At 46.2% G+C, this 16,557-nt stretch overlaps 1 protein-coding gene across 5 annotated transcripts in view; it reads right to left on the bottom strand.

Annotated features, from left to right (window-relative positions):
- Palm2akap2 (PALM2 and AKAP2 fusion) overlaps positions 1–16,557 on the bottom strand; it is a 474,173-nt gene that overhangs the window by 132,893 nt on the left and 324,723 nt on the right. For all 5 annotated transcript variants that reach the window (XM_036179073.1, XM_036179074.1, XM_036179075.1 and 2 more), the window contains one exon: positions 3,135–3,217. In XM_036179073.1, the coding sequence (XP_036034966.1) occupies positions 3,135–3,217 (83 nt within the window). The remainder of the gene's footprint in view (positions 1–3,134; positions 3,218–16,557) is intronic.

Below are 16,557 nucleotides of genomic sequence, written 5' to 3'. Positions count from 1 at the left end.
GCTGTGACGGATCTGTACAGTATTGGTTTTCAGCCTCTGTAGTGTTGGTAGTCAGCAAGTGTGACCACTGTTCTCCGTAGAAACACAGGATCTCACTGCATAGCTCTGGCTGGCCTGGAACTCACTATGTAGACTAGGCTACCCTTGAACTCACAGAGATCTGCCTGACTCTACCACCATACCAGACCACACGGTAGAATCTTTAGTGTATTCGTCTCCTGGGGTGGCTGTGACAAATTGCCGCAGACAGAGTGCTTTAAAAACTACAGAAATTCATTTTCTCCCATCTCTGGAGCGCCACCGTCTGAAATCATCATCGTTATTGCTGCACTCCTCACCAGGCTCTGAAGAAGCTCCTTCTAGCATCTTCCAGCTTTTGGAGCTTTGTCAGTTTGGAGTGGAGTCTTTTTGGTGTGCCAGGACTTACACAGAAGCCCCCCCACATGTGCTGCCCCTAAGCTACCCTTCGTCTCCCCATTCGGTTTTAGCTCGAGGCTGCAGAACTCCTGTTTCGGCCCCTGTCTCTTCATGTGGCCTCCACACACGCCTGCTTCTTTCTTTGATCTCTTAGAAAGACACATGTCATTGGCTTTAGCACCACCTGGTAAAAGTGGAGTGATCTCATCTCAAGACTCTTTATTTTTATTTATTTATTTATTTTTGGTTTTTCGAGACAGGGTTTCTCTGTGTAGCTTTGTGCCTTTCCTGGAACTCACTAGGTAGCCCAGGCTGGCCTCAAACTCACAGAGATCCGCCTGCCTCTGCCTCCTGAGTGCTGGGATTACAGGCGTGCGCCACCACTGCCCAGCTAAGACTCTTAATTTTATCTATAAAGATGCTTTCTCCAAGTTAAGATCACATTCACAGATGCCTGAAGTTAGGACAGATGTTTCTCAGGGTGGGGGAGGGCAATGGTCTTTATGTTAATTAGCTAACAAAGTAGCAGGTTTCTTTAAGAAATCTTTATGTTCAGTTTTGGTTCATAACCACCACCACCCCTTCCTCTCATTTCCTCAACCTTCACCCTAGTGTATATACCCTCCCCCACTTCCATGTCACATGTGTTTTATTACCTGCCCTACCTGAAAGTCTTTTTTTTTTTTTTTTTTTTTGCCTCCTCATGCTTCCCTTTCTAGTTCCTGGCCTCTATACCCATCTCTTCCCACTCGCCAGCTTTTTTCCTCAGCTTCCCAAGTGCTGGGCTTACAGGAAGGATCACCAGGTATGAATTTATTTTAACCCCTCTCTATGTAGCCCTGGGTGGCCTGGAATTCACAGAGATCTTCCTGACTGTCTCCAAAGTGCTGGGATTAAAGGTGTGTACCTCCATGCCTAGCTGATTTTTAAAATAATATTCTTAATCGTGTATGTTGCTTAGATCTGTGCATGGGTGTATACATGTATGTATGGGTATGCACATATATGTACAGATGCCCAAGAAGGTCAGAAGTATCAATTCTTCCTGGATCTCAATTGTGCACCACCTCACCTGAATGCTTAGAATCGAACTCTAGTCTTCTGAAGAGCAGCGCATGCTCCTAACCAAGGAGCCATCTCTCTATCCCCCTGAAGTTTTTTAGTAGTATACATTAATTGTTCAAAATGACAGGCTTCATTCTGGCATACATGGATCATATTAATCCTTTTATTACCCTCTCTTGTTCTCCCTTTTCTTCTCAAATAATCCTTTAGATATGCAGTGTTTTGTTTTTGTTTTTGAGACAGGGTTTCTCTGTATATCCCTGGCTTTCTTAGAACTACAGATCAGGCTTGTCTCGAACTCACAAAGATCTACCTGCCTCTGCCTCCCAAGTGCTGGGATTAAGGGCATATGCCACCACTGCCCAGTAAGATGCAGTGTTTTACAATTAACAGTTCAACCCACCACACTGAGCAATTTTAAACTATCAAACAGGTTCATATGATGCTCCTGTCTACACTGATATATTTAGAAATTATTTTAAATATGAAAGTTATGATCTGAGGATTAGTTGATAGAGTGCTTGCCTGGCAAAAAGAAGGCCTTGGGTTCAACCCCCCAGTATGACAAATAAATAAATACATAACAAAATGGTAAATAAGCTCTTCATTCAATGCACATAATGTATGTGGGTTGGTCAAATCCTCCCCCCCCCCTGCCCCCTTTCCCTCCTTCCAATTCCTCCTCTGTCCCTCCTACCACCTTTCCTGTCTCGAAACAACAACACAAAACAAAAGGAAGGCTTTTGTGTTTTTATGTTTCCAGAAGAAAACATTCAGAAATGGCCAGGTACTGAAAATTCAAGTCATCCAAGGAGAGACAGGAGGAAGTCCTCCGCATCCAGCCTTTGTTAACTAAAACACGACAGAAGAAGGAGACAGCTTCCTTTGTATCCAACCCAGTACGGCAGAGCCGCTGGTCATGTTCATTAAAGAGCCCTTAATCCATGTGATGATTATACATTTCATGCATTTCATTTGCACGGCGCTTATTTCATTAACTTCAGATGACTCATTTTGTAAACCTCTGGCCATCACTATTCCTGCCTGAGTGGGCCATGTGCTGCCTTCCTGCTGACATCACTGGAAAGCTTGAGTCTGAACCAAAGCTGCCCTGTGCCTCCATGACCTTTCTCTACAATGCACAGTGGGGCTGGACTTCTCAAAGCTCAGAATATTCATGGCTGCTGCTCTGACCCCATGGAGGCTACCATTTGAACTCAACCTATTCTTAGATGTTCATGAATATCCTACAGCAGGCCCACTGGAGATCAAGACATAGATTTTGGCTTTCAAAAACTTTCTGAGGGCCAGTGAGATGGCTCAGCAGGTAAAGGTGCTTGCAGCCAAACTTGACATTTTAATTCATTCCTCAGGTACAAATCATGGAAGGAAAGAACTGACTCCTCCAAGTTGTCCTCTGACCTCCACACTTGTGTTCTGACACATTACAGGACCACTCACGCACACTCAGTCACACAAAATAAATAAAAATATAACAAGATTTTAAAAAGCTTTCCTTGTCTGCTCCCAGATTTCAGGAAACCCTGTGTCTGTTTGCCTCGATAGAGAGGCCAGCCAGGCCAAGGGAGCCTGCCACTGCCTCACGCTGACATACAGACAGCCTTGGAGAAGCCGCCTGAGAAAGGTCTTACCTCCACGGCCATGTCTGTGTCGGTTCCTATGGGATCTGCAGTTGCCTCATCTCCCTGTAGCAGCGCACTGGACCACCCAGATGCTGGAAAAGAAGAAAGAAAGGGCATTTGAGCCAACTGGATTGGTCCCAACTGATGGAAAGATGCAACAGCTGTCATTTTGCAGATCAAAACCCATGTGACTTGTAAGGATATAGCATGAACTGCTAGAAGGTCTTGTTAATAAAATCAAACCTGGAGTCAGGTATTAGGGTGAATGCTGGAAGATCAGAGAAGCAGAACAAGCCACAGCCTCTTCACCTTGACAGTTCCTTAGCCAATCCTGTTTCCTCAGACTGAAAACCTCTGAGTCCTCATCCGAATGGATCTCAGCTGAATTGCTACTCAAAAGCCTAAAAGCTTAACCAGCTCTAGTTCCTGTTCTTCATGCCTTATATACCTTTCTGCTTCCTGCCATCACTTCCTGGGATTAAAGGCTCGTGTTGCCATGCCTGGCTGTTTCCAACGTGGCCTTGAACTCACAGAGATCCAGATGGATTTCTGCCTCTGGAATGTTAGGATTAAAGGTGTGAGTGCCACCATTTTCTAGCCTCTGTATCTAGTGGCTGTTCTGTTCTCTGGCCCCAGATAAGTTTATTAGGGTGCACAATATTTTGGGGAACACAAGACCACCACATAAGGGTTTACAATGAGTGTGAACTAGCATGTGGCTCCAGATCTGGCTGGTTGCTGGTTACCGACAAAGTTTCCTTTCCAAGGTACAGTGTTGGCACATGCTTTGTTTTTACTTAATTTCCAACTTTGGAGTCCTGTTTAAGCCCTGTATCTTTTTGTTACTCTTTGAGACATGGTCTTTGTTAGCTCAGGCTTGCCTGGAACTTGCTGTGTAGCAAAGGCTGGCCTTGAGCCCCTTCTTTCCACTCCCTCCCCAAGGTTGGTATTACAAGCCTGTACCACCGACCCTCAACTGTCTTGTAATTCTAGAATCTGGAAGGGACTAGAATGATTTCCATAGGCATACAAGCCTCACACTAAGGCCCCACTTGGGGCTTAGAGTGAACCCCAAAGCACAGAATACACACACCCAGTTCAATACCCAACAGAAATGACTCTAGTGCTGGGCATAGTAGGCTACACCTGTAACTCCAGCACTCAGCAGGGGAATTACGAGTCTCACAACAGCCTGGAATAATAGCAAGGTCAAAGCCAGCCTAGATAACTCACTGAGATCCTGTCTCCAAATATTAGAAAAAAAAAAAAATCACCCACAAAGCAACAACTAAATGACTCTAGATTAGTTCCTATTTTCAGTTCCACTTACACACCAGAAACAACCAGTCATTTACCATCATTTTAATTTATTTATTTTAGCATCATTGTTTGGAGACAGAGTCTTGCTATGTCACCCAGACCAGCCTGGAATTCTTGACGTAGCCCAGTTGGCCTCGAACCCCCAGCTGTCCTCCTGTTGCTGCCGGGTTACAGCTGTGCACCATCATGATGGGCTTGGCTCCTTTCTTATGTTGTAGGCTATCAGCAAATGCAGATATTTGGCAAGAGGCAGTTTTATTACTGAGGTAGATACGGCGAGGCATGCCCCGACTACCAGCACTCCATAGGCAGCCGTGGGAATATTGTCCGGACTTCAAAGTCTACTTCAAAGGTTTACACAGCAGTTCTACAAAGTGGGTTCCAAGCCAGTCAGGGCCATAGAGTGACCCCGTCTCATGCCACCCCCCCCCCATAAAAAGAGTGAGAGAAAATGGATGTGGCCTCTTAGTTTTTAAAATGTTCATAGTGATATGAGGATAGAAATACTGATGCCCACAGGCCACAGAGGTCTGAAGAGGGCATTGGCTCCCCTGGGAGTAAAATTACACACGGTTGTGAACCACTATGTGGGGCTGGGAATCGAACCTAGGTCTTCTGCAAGAGCAAAAAGTACTCTTAATCACTGAGTCATCTCTCCAGCCCTAGATAAAACCCCCAGGTAAGTTTATTAGGGTGTACAATATTTTGGGGAAGACAATATCAACACATTTCCCCTTTTTGTCTAAAATTTAAAAAAGCTTATAACTAATACAAGAAAAACTATGTCCAGTAAGTATATACAATATATACAGTCAAGAATTACATTAACAATACTATTTTAAAAGCTGGACACGAAATTCCTTCATGTGGAAAACTATTTGGAAAACAAAGCAACTTTATGGATATTTCAGGTATAAAAACGTGAGTCCCCACTGGTGTAGTAGCGACATGACTCTTAGGGGTAACCAACCACTTCCTGGGTGGATTTGAGGCCTTGCTGCACAGGAAGGAACTCACCTCTGGTATTGTAAATCTGGTCAAAAGCTTTTGGCCTTGAACTCATAGAGATCTGCCTGCCACCACCACCACCATCTTGGTAGCTTTTTGTTTTTATAATTTGAAATTACATAATAAATGGAAAAATATTAGGTATGGTCTGTCATTCAAAAATCCTATAGATTGATAAGGGATGGCAAAAGAGAATAGCATATAATTACAGGGACAATGAGTTGCAGCAAATGTCCCATGTGATTGCTATTTAAAATCAGTCAAAATAGTTTTTCAAAGTCAAAAAACTGATTAATTTCATAAATCAATGTATCTGGAAGTATTAAGTTCCTATTGAAACTGAGGTGTTTATTTTTTTTTTCTGAGAGAGGTTGGGAGTGTGACACAGTGGTGCAGCATTGCCTCACACGTATCAGGCCTTGGATTCAATCTCTGGCACCCCTAAAAAAAGGTTCCATGAAAAGAGACAGCACTTGGGGCAGTGGTAAACTGTTTGGACCCCAGGACTTATGTAAAAAGCCAAGCATGGTGACGTGCATCTGGAACCCCAGATTGGGTACCAGGGAGAAAGGTGGATCCTGGGGGATTGCTGGCCAATCAGTCTTGTTGAAACTGGCAAGTTCTGGATTTGGTGAGAGATCCTGTCTCAAAAAATCCGGTGGAGAATGTGGTGGAGAGACACCAGACATCAAACTCTGTGTCAAAAGCTCCTGCCTAGGAAGGTCACAAGCTCTAGCTGGGAAGCTCTAGCTGTTGTTCTGCTAAATGGACATGCTGTGTCAGTCAAGCTGCCCCTCTGTATATTCGTATCTATGCCCATAGATCAGCTTTGGTCAGAAAAGCTTCTAACGTGCAGTGGGTCACAGCTGCGGCAGAGCCTCGTGACTGGTCAAAATACTGAGAACAAGTGACTGCTGAGTGTTCAGCCCTAAAAGGGACATCTCTAACACTCCTTCCAAGGCTCAGGAAACAGCAGGGACGAGGAGGAGGAAAGAATGTACAAATTGAAGGAAGGGCCCTCGGATGTTGTGGAATGCTGACTCCCACGAAGGAGATGGTCACGGCACTCACAGCAGTTGGGGTTACTTTATGAGACCTGTACAAGACTGGGTTGGCCGACATTCCACCATGGAAGAGGCAGAATCTTATGAGGCTTCACTCCTTCCCGAGGAGCCACAGGCAGCTGATGGTTGCAGGGGGAGGGAGAGACATTTTCTCATTCATAACTTCTCTGAGAAGAGAAACAATATTTGATATTATTCCTACAATCTAAAAATACCTTTGTATTTTTTATTCCATGTTTGAAAGAGTGGATCAAACCTTCAGGGGGAAAAAAACATCTCCCTCCCAGCAACGGTAAGTTTTCATTTCCTTGTTGTTAGAGATACAGAGAGCTGTCATCCTGTGGCTCAGTAAACTTATACATACTCCATCGGGGACAGTTTTGCAAAGGTGTCTCAGGCACAAAGGAATTGATGGCTGTGACCGATTCCTTAGTGTGTTTGTTGCATCTTCTCACCTGGTTCGAGTCAGTGAGTGAGATCTCTTTCCCGGCCACTGACCTTCCCATCTGCAGGCACTGACCGGGCTCTCCTGACACACATGGTGCTGTTGATCACAATGTTGAGCGTGTGTGAGAGAGCTGACAGGGCAGAGCACTGAAACGAAACAACCAAGCCTGGGAGAAGCCAGGGACTCCGGATAATCTGGGAGAGGGACCTGGGCTGGGAGCAGGCAGGCAGAGGGATGGAGTACAGTAGCCCGTAGACAACACAGCCTTGTGTGTTTGAACACATGGAGACAGATTGTAACACTGACCAATGATGATAAAACATGGCAGCAGTGAAGGAGGTCTTGGGGGACTCTGAGGATAAATATGGGGTAACTTCATTTGGGTCATTATTAGTACAAACAGGGAAAGGGGGTGAGGTGGGAGATGGCTCAGATATATAGGAGCTGAGATCGACTATGGAAACAGCAAAGTGATAGCTCTGTTGTTACCCTCAGTGGGGACGTCATTCAGGGTGTCTGAGGATGCAGGTGACAGGTTAGTAAGTGGAGGCTTTAAAAATAGAAGACAGAGCTATTAAAGACATGCCTTTAATCCTAGCTCTTAGAGGGAGAAGGCAAGTGGATCTCTGTGAGTCTGAGGTCAACATGGTCTACATAGTGAGTTCTAGGTCAGCCAGGGATACATAGTAAGACCCTGTCTCAAAACAAAACAAAACAAAACAAAACAAAACAAAACAAAAAACCCACAAACAAACAAAAAACCCAGAAGACAGATTGGTTGGTGTAACATAAAGTCTCAAGCTAGGATGGCATTAGAGGTGGCCGAGTCACTGGCCCTATCACACTAGTCAAGCTCTGTAATTCTCTTGACGTTCTTCTGATCCTGAGAGGGTCACAGAAGCACCTTGAGTCATGGAAATGTGCAGAACTCAGAAAGGGGAAGGATTTCCCTCCTTACTTCAAATTCATTTTTCTGTTGTTCCTCTGGGTAGCCCAGGTAGGCCTTGATTCTCATCCTCCTGCCTCAGCATCATGCGTGTGGGAATTACAGTCCTGCACCACCATGCCCAGCTGCCCTTCACCTTTGAGAGAAGCCTTCTCTCAAAGCAATCCACACCCCAGCCAATTCTCAAACTCTCACTGGTCAAAATGCAGTGTGAACCTGTTCTAAACCAGTCACGGGAGAAAGATAAAACATATCAAAACTTCGCAGATCCACCTCCTGGGGTAGGGAGGGTCTCAGCACATGGCCACCAAGAAGAGGAACAAATATGCGAAATGGGTTCTTGGGCAGCGAGAAAGAAAGGTGACGGCCAGGAGATGAGCAGCCAGGACAGTCTGTCATGAGATGACAAGCACATAGATCACTAGTGAGGAATGCACATTTGGACGCATGAATACTCAGGCCCTTTTGGGACTCAGCCCTCCAGGACCAAACCTTCTAGGGCAGTGTCTAACCTCAGCCCTACAATGGTGTCTCTATCCTCACTGGGGGTTGGGGACTGAGGTTCCCGACACTTTCCATGACGAGTCTGCAGACTAATGACTGATCAGAGCAGTAAATGGGAATGTTGCAAATCCAAGAAGCAAAATGATCCTGATCTATCTGTAATCTTCTTAATAGCCATTTATCACCCGCCTCTGTGCTTGACTTAATATTCTTTCACTATGACGTAAAACTTTTGGATGTAGTAACTAAAAACAAAAACAAAACAACAACAACAAAAAAACCCCATCAGTTTCCCAGACCCCCAAGGATGAGCACTCAACAGATAACACCTCAAATCTACAGCAGAGATATTGCTGCTGTAACCCTGCCTCCTCCTTGTCCGCACCAGTGTGTTGTTAAATGCACTGATTTGTGCCTGTCTCTTATCTTATGGCCCTAGAAGTTCACATAGCTGCTTCCATGGTGAGTCATGTCATCCAGGGCAAGCCGAATCTGTGTTCTTAGTCCACGGCCACTCATTGGGCTCAGAATACACTATCTTTTATTCTTTTTGGAGCAAGACTTGGATTTTGATTGGCAGTACTCAAAAGAGAAAAGAGGGATGAAGCTAACAGTAGAGGGCAAAGTCCCATGTCTTAGCCGATGCATTCAAGGCCAAAATGATTACAGCCTGTGGTTGGCCTCATGCTCCATGACTGGGAAAGAACCTTCAGGTAGGGACCACAGAGATGCTATCAACAGATAGATAGATATAAATCACCAGGGGTGTGTGTGCGTGACCTGGAGTGCTTTGAGGATAGAATCTGCCACTCACCAGCCCCATCCCTGAGTGGGCACAGTGAGTCCAGTACCCCATGGAAGTTCATTAGCCCACACTGGATGAGAATGGAAGAGGCATCAAGGCTGCAGACTTTGTTGTTTCTCTGCAAGGAACCTGATGAGTTCTCCACTCCTGCAGCACCTTCCCGTGGTCACAGTCCCACCACTGCACAAGGTCAAGCTCATAGGACAGCTGCTGTGAACTGAGGACCAGTGGAGCCACAAACAGGATGGAGAATTAATTAGGCATATGGAAAGTATAGAGGAGACCGTAGAAGACTCCCGAGCGCTACAACGACTCTCTTGTTGGCTGGGACTTTCTGGATTCCTTCTCCACAGCTCTCGATGGTCCATCACAGTTGTTGATTCAGACCTTAATTCATTTCAGTTTTTCTCCTTCTCATCAACCCAATGACCTTGGCAACCATGGAGCCATGGGAAGTGTAGAGTCAGACCTTTGAACTCTGTGCTTCTGAGGAGGAAAGAGCCTATCCAGGTTCCACAAGCAGTGCTCCGAGGCTGTGCCTTGGATAAGAGTTGTCTCTCTCCCATCCCAGGCTTCTTCCTGGGGCACAAAGTCCACCAACCCAAGGAGAAGATGAGCTCATTGGGAAATGGGAAATCATTGTACTCTGTCAGAGGAAAGACTGGTCTTGGGGGCCATGACCACGGTTTTCATTCTCATCCTCACCCGAGCCTCTGTATGGAGAGCCTCAGAATTTATCTCTCTTGTAATTGCCTTTGGCTCCTAGGATTTTAAAAACATCTCATTCTGTTCTTGGAGGAGTTCTCAGCTGGGTGGTTACAAAAAAATTAGCGGAACTTCAGAACAATGATTTGCCTTTAAACACTGGCTCTCGGAAGCCTCACCCGAGGATAAGCTGATGGGGCCTGCTTCCTCTGGGTGGGAAGCCCTGCCCGGGGTTTGGGGGAGTGGAGCAGGATGTCACCCACCCAGCCTGCCCTACTCCAGGTAGTGTCTCATCCTTCCTGAGGCCCAGCCTTCTCCTGCTTGGGGCGGATGGTCGTGCCAGGCCCTGCGAGAGCCTGTAGAAGCAACTGTGGCAGGGGCCTTCCTCCTCCAGAAGGACTCTTAACCTGTCTTAACCTGTCTGAGGGTTCACTGGGGTAGAGAAGAAAGCTTCACTTTTTTTTTTTTAAGCTGAGGATCGACAAAGCGTTTTCCTCCAAATGGCATAGCGGTTGGTCAGTCGGTCATTGAGCCCCACCTTCTGCCTCTACCTTTCTACCCTCCCTGAGAGGGGGGGAGCCTCCTTAGGTGCCTCTAAGGAGGCTGTGGTGGCTCACATCTGTAATCCCAGCATAAGGGGACTGAGCTACAAAGGTAGGTTGTGAGTTCTAGGCCATCCTGAGCTACAGAGTGTTTAAAAACGACACCAAAAACACTTCCCCCACAAACCAAAAACCTAAAACAAGCAAAATAAATGACCAAAGAAAAGTCTATAGCTTTCCAACTTGTTGTTAGGTCTCAAACCTGGGGCAAACAACTGAGGTGCCTATATCAAAGAGGACTTGGCAGCCAGGTTTTCCCAGCATCCCTCAGTCTCTACCTGTTAGAGGGTGTGACTGGCAGTCCATGCCCCCTACTCTAAACTTCTCCAGCCCAGGGGCTGGGCTGCCCTTCCCCAGCTGCCCTTCCCTATATAATCCAGCCATTTGGTTACCCAGCCCTTTACCCTCCTGGCTCTCCCTGTTCCTCACATGCCTGGCTCAGGGTTGTGTTCCTCACATGCCTGGCTCAGGGTTGTGTTCACTCTGAACTCTTCCAGATGTGTACTAGTGCCCATGGAGGGCAGAGAAAGTATCAGAGCTTCTGAACTGGAATTACAGATGCTTGTTGCAGAATGAATCTTAAAGGTTCTTATTAATAAAAACAAACCTGAGGCCAGCTATTGGGGCAAATGCTGGAAGATTAGAGAAGCAGAACAAGCCACAGCTACCTCACCTCACCTGTTCCTCAGCTGGTCTTGTTTCCTCAGACTGGATGCTTCTGAGGCTCACCCAGAATGGATCTCAGCTGAACTGTGCTGCTTCAAAGCCTAAAAGCTTAACCAGCCAAAATGCTTCTCGTTTCTGGTCTTCATGCCTTATATATCTTTCTTTCTGCCCGTCACTCCCTGGGATTAAAGACTCGCTTTCTGGGATGAAAAGCGTGTGTCTCCATGCTGGCTGTATCCTTGATCACACAGAGATCCGCCTGGCTCTGCCTCCCAAGTGCTGGGATTAAAGGCGTGCACCACCACCGCCCAACTTCTGCTATGGCTTGCTCTGACCCATTTTCTAGCCACCATTTCTGGCTCTGTTCTAGTGGCTGTTCTGTCTCTGACCCCAGATAAATTTATTAGGGTGCACAATATTGTGCACAGCTTGTAGACCACCATGTGCATGCTGGTGAATGCTGGCAACCAAACTCAGGTCCTTTGCATGAGCAGCAAGGGCTCTTAACTCCTGAACCATTGCTCCAGGTCTGTTTTGGTTTTGAGACAATGTCTCACTCTACAGCCCAGGGCTGGTCCCCAAATCACGGAGATCCTCCTGCCTAGCTTCTTATGGAATCAATGTTACTGAGCACATAGGCTGTTTGCCTATCCTATAAACTTTGCTAAGACCCCATGACGAGTGTTTTGCTTGTCTTTAGAGAAGGGAACAGGATTCTTGAGGACACGGTAGAAAAGAATATCCAAAGAGAGGGGATTCCCTAGGGCTTCATGTCTGGCTGGTGTCTGAGTTCTCAAAGCTCAACTGGAAGGACATTGTTATCACTGTTTTAATTACATCCTCATTTACTAAGTAACTGTTCCTTGCAGACGATTAGTAACCCATGCAGCAAACGGAAAAAGGTCCCCTGCTGTGGCTTCCAGTCTAGCAGGGAAACAGAAGAATCAATATGCAATCAGTTTCTTAGTTATTCAAACACACCTACCCCTCAGCAGGGCCTCAGTCAAGGGCTAACTGTAGCACAGAAGACTGCTAATCAAGTCTGAGACCAAAATGTGAAAAACAAATATACATAGTTAGCAGTCGAGATTGCTACTGTGAATAGAAAAGATTTCAACCCGGGAGGAGGTCCCCGGAGCACACCCAGCCAGGCTGGCCCCAGGTCCCGGACCATGCAATTCAACAAATGTTCACATAGGGCTTAGGGGCTGCTCTGTGGCAACCAGGATCCAAACAGTGAGAGAGAGAGAGAGAGAGAGAGAGAGAGAGAGAGAGAGAGAGAGAGGGAGAGAGGGAGAGGGAGAGGGAGAGGGAGAGGGAGAGGGAGAGGGAGAGGGAGAGGGAGAGGGAGAGGGAGAGGGAGAGGGAGAGGGAGAGGGAGAGGGAGAGGGAGAGAGAGAGGGAGAGAGAGAGAGAGAGAGAGAGCTTAAGAACACTGCTTGTGGTGCTGGCATGCCTATAGTCCTGGCTCACAGAGGCAGGCAGATTCCTAGCCAGTCTAGTCTAATCTACTAGAGAGTTGGAGGCCAATGAAATATGGTTTCAAAATATAAGACGGAGGGTGCCTGAGAAATGATAATGTGAAGTTGTTCTTTGACCTACACACACACACACACACACACACACACACACACACGCACACACACTCATTAATGTGTCACTGTATACATACTCACATGCACACACATATATGTATACACTCACATACATATATATATACATATACACACATTAAAACATGAACATAGACATGCACATATCTGCATGCATATACTTACATACACCCATATTAAAATGCACACATACACACACACATGCAAACACTGGCATACACACATGCACACACACACTAAAATACATACTCATACACAGACACACACACACCGAGCTCCAGGACACAGTGCTCTGGGAATCTAGGACAACCTGGTTTGCAGAGGAAAAGCAGAAGAGCAGAGCTGTGGGAAGACAGAAAGGATGAAGCATATGAAAGCATCCCAGGCCTCTGAGCTCAGAGTTAGAAACCCAACAGAGAGCCCAGGACACTCTCCACATGGCACCTGGGATGAAAAGGCAGTTTGCCGTTTCTGCCTGACCCTCTTCCTCTAAGCATGAGGTAAGGAGAAATGATGCTGTCCATAAAAATATCTATTGCTTCATCAGTGTCCGTCATGTGTCTTCATTGCTCTGTACTTCATACATATCGTATCATTAATAATATTTTTAAAGCCCCCAAACAACATAGTTGCTGTTGGCCCGGGGATGTAGTACTTGCCTTGTAACCACAGACCTCGGGTTCCATTACTGGCACCATATAAACCCAGCGTTTAGTAGGTAGAGGCAGGGGAATCAGGAGTTCATTAGCATCCTAAGCTACAGAGACCTTGAAGAGAGCCTGGGATGCACAAGGCTCTGTCTCCAAGAAAGGCAGGGCCTGGGGATGGTTCAGTAGTTGAGAACTCTTGCTGCTGTTGGCCAGAACCTGAGACTTGAGTTCAGTTCTCAGCGTCCACTCCAGCTCAAAGTGATAGGATGCCCCCTTCTGGCCTCCTCAGGCACACACATATGTGGCATACATACACCACACACATAAATAAAATTAATAAGTAAGTAAATCTTAAAACAACAACAGAACCCAAGTTACATAAAAATATAGCCATCATTACTGTTTCATTTTTATGAAATAAGTAGACAGCAAAAATGAGACTTCAAGCAGGTTTGGTGGCTTGTGCCTATAATCCCAGCACTGTTGCAGGAGAGATTGTCTCCGATTCAAGGCCAGCATGGACTGTATAGAGAGTTCTAGGCCAGTTTAGGATACAAAATGAGACCTTGTCTCAAAAACAAACAAGAAAAGGAAAGGCCGAGGGGAATGCAGGAATTTTCAAGAGATCAGTAGTTTGCTTAAGAACATATGCACATAGGCACCTTTGAACTTGTGCATCCTGACTGCACACTCACAGCCCATGTACATATTCATACATGTGTGCACAGGCATGTGTGTATGTGTGCAAAAGCCTGCACATATGTGGACACGAAGCTAGGTCCATCTGCCCAGAGGTCTTATGCCTCTTCTGAAGGGAAAAAGCTGTCTTCTCTACAGCATTAAAAGACTGGATCAGTACACTGGGTGTTTCATCTCCTGCTCTATTCTCAAAGGTCTTCTTCTCAGCATCCTTCTGTTTAGGAAGGAAGAAACAGACTCCAATCATAGGAAGGGGAGAGCAGAAAAGCCGCCTGGTGCAATTTTAAACAAGTCTTAGAAGACCCTTGCGGTCTAAACTCATTTTGAAACCAGTTGTTTCTGAAGGCCTGTCCTGTGCTTAGAAATCAAGAACCTTTCAGGCAACCGTGTGACCCACAGGCATCTCAAGGACTGCTCCCCCAAAGAGTTCCCATCGGGCAAGAGACTAACAGCCTAGTTTTCTCTTTTATTCTTTTGTAAGGGTTTTCTACTTCAATAGGGTTTCTCTGTAGGTCCAATAAAAAATTCTGCTATGCTCTCCACAGACAGGTTGGATGGCCTGGTTTGCTGAGGTGGAAAGATAATTGATATTTACACACACACACACACACACACACACACACACACACACACACACACTTTGAAATCAAATCCAAATCCAAACCCAAGCCACTGTCATGGATCCAGTCTCCATTCACAGAAAATGCCTTAGCCAAAAAATAAAACTCCAGGACTGCAGAAATGGTTCAGCAGGTGAGAGCATTTGTCACTTTTACAGAGGATGAGTGTTCAGCTCCTAGTGCCCAAACAGCAGTTCACAACTGACTCTAAATCCAGTTCCAAGGGATCTCATGCCCTCTTCTGGACCCCTTAAATCTCTGTACATATGCGGCAAACATACACACGTAAACATTTTTTTTTTAATGTTAAATAATTAAACCTTCAGGGCAGTCGGTGATGGGGGTCCCATTTGGCCTTTGGATTCTTGGGAAAGTCAGCCAGCTGAGTTGTGTGCCTTCATTTGTCTGTCTTGCCATACCAGGCTGAAGGCAACCATGGCAGATAGAACACTGGGGGATGCTTCCTTCCCACCTTCCAGAGCCACCCTCTCCACCCCTACTCCAGAGCACAAGCCTCTCAAGTCCCTGTCTCAGGTCTGTGTCCTCTCTCATGTCCATCAAAAACTTTCCAAATGTAGCTGTGGTCATAACCTTCCCTACCTGTATTTCTGTCGTGTGCCAGGCTGGGGCTGGGAGACTCTGACGCAAAGGTTCAGCCCTGTTCTCAGGGATCAGCAGGCAATATGGGAGGTGAGTTTCTCCCAGGCAACCTGATTTCCATCACTGCCCCATCTTCTGGCCTTTCTTATCACACAAATCTTCCCTAGATAAGTGGGCAGGATGTCACATGTCCACTCAAAGTTCTAGAGGTCTTTCCAGACTTCCTTTCCTGCTCTGGCTTTGGAGGGATGTAGTATAGTGAGCTCATTCAGGCATTCAGAAAACCCACTTGGAACAGATAGAAAAGGATTTAAAATGCCTCTGTGGCTGGCCGGTGGTAGTGCACACCTTTAATCCCAGCACTTGGGAGGCAGAGGCAGGCGGATCTCTGTGAGTTCGAGGCCAGCCTGGTCTACAGAGTGAGATCCGGGACAGGCACCACATGAATACATATGGGTACCACTAGGCAAAGGCATAAAATGAGAAAGCCTTGACCCATGCTGGTGTGAGCAGAAGTGGAAAGGTTGCATGCCAGAGCTTCCTGTCAGGGTCAGACCCAAGGCAGGGATACCACGGGGAGAGAATAGATGTCTTGGGCAGGAGCTTAGAAAGGCTGTGTGTAGGAGCAGCAGAAAGAGTCAGATTGCAAAGAAAATAAGGATGAGTAATGGAGGCTGGGGAGGCAGGAGGTGGTCAGAATGAATTCCAGGACTTGGCTGTGTTGCTAAATGCTATCAGCAAGCAGTCAATCTGTGATATATGTGGAGCAGAGGTGGGGTGGTGTGTTAAAAGGATTTGAGTCTGAGCAGCTATGGGCTGGATATCCTGAAGACAGTAGATTAGTTTATGATACAGGGTTTTTTATTATTATTTTATTCTAGCATGCTTGTATGATTGGGAACAGACAAGACTAATAGTCATCCAAGTTAAAACCTCCACTGTTTCTGGTTTGATCTACTGCAGAAGTCAGGAGCCGGACCCCAGACACTGCCAAAGTTGATTTGGGATATATCCACAAGGCAACACAAGAGCATTTGCGACCCGAGGACGTCTTTCCTCGGCGTGTGCAAGTTCACCCAGCTTGTGAACACAGATGCGATTTTATAGAGCACACACGACTCACAAGGACACAGGCTCACTCAGTGATGTGCTAGATGGTGGGGAGAAAAGTATAAATGGCTC

Source organism: Onychomys torridus, chromosome 2 (genome assembly GCF_903995425.1).
Source record: "Onychomys torridus chromosome 2, mOncTor1.1, whole genome shotgun sequence".
NCBI lineage: Eukaryota > Metazoa > Chordata > Mammalia > Rodentia > Cricetidae > Onychomys > Onychomys torridus.
Note: the sequence above shows the minus strand (reverse complement) of the source record. Positions and strands in the feature narration are given on the sequence as shown.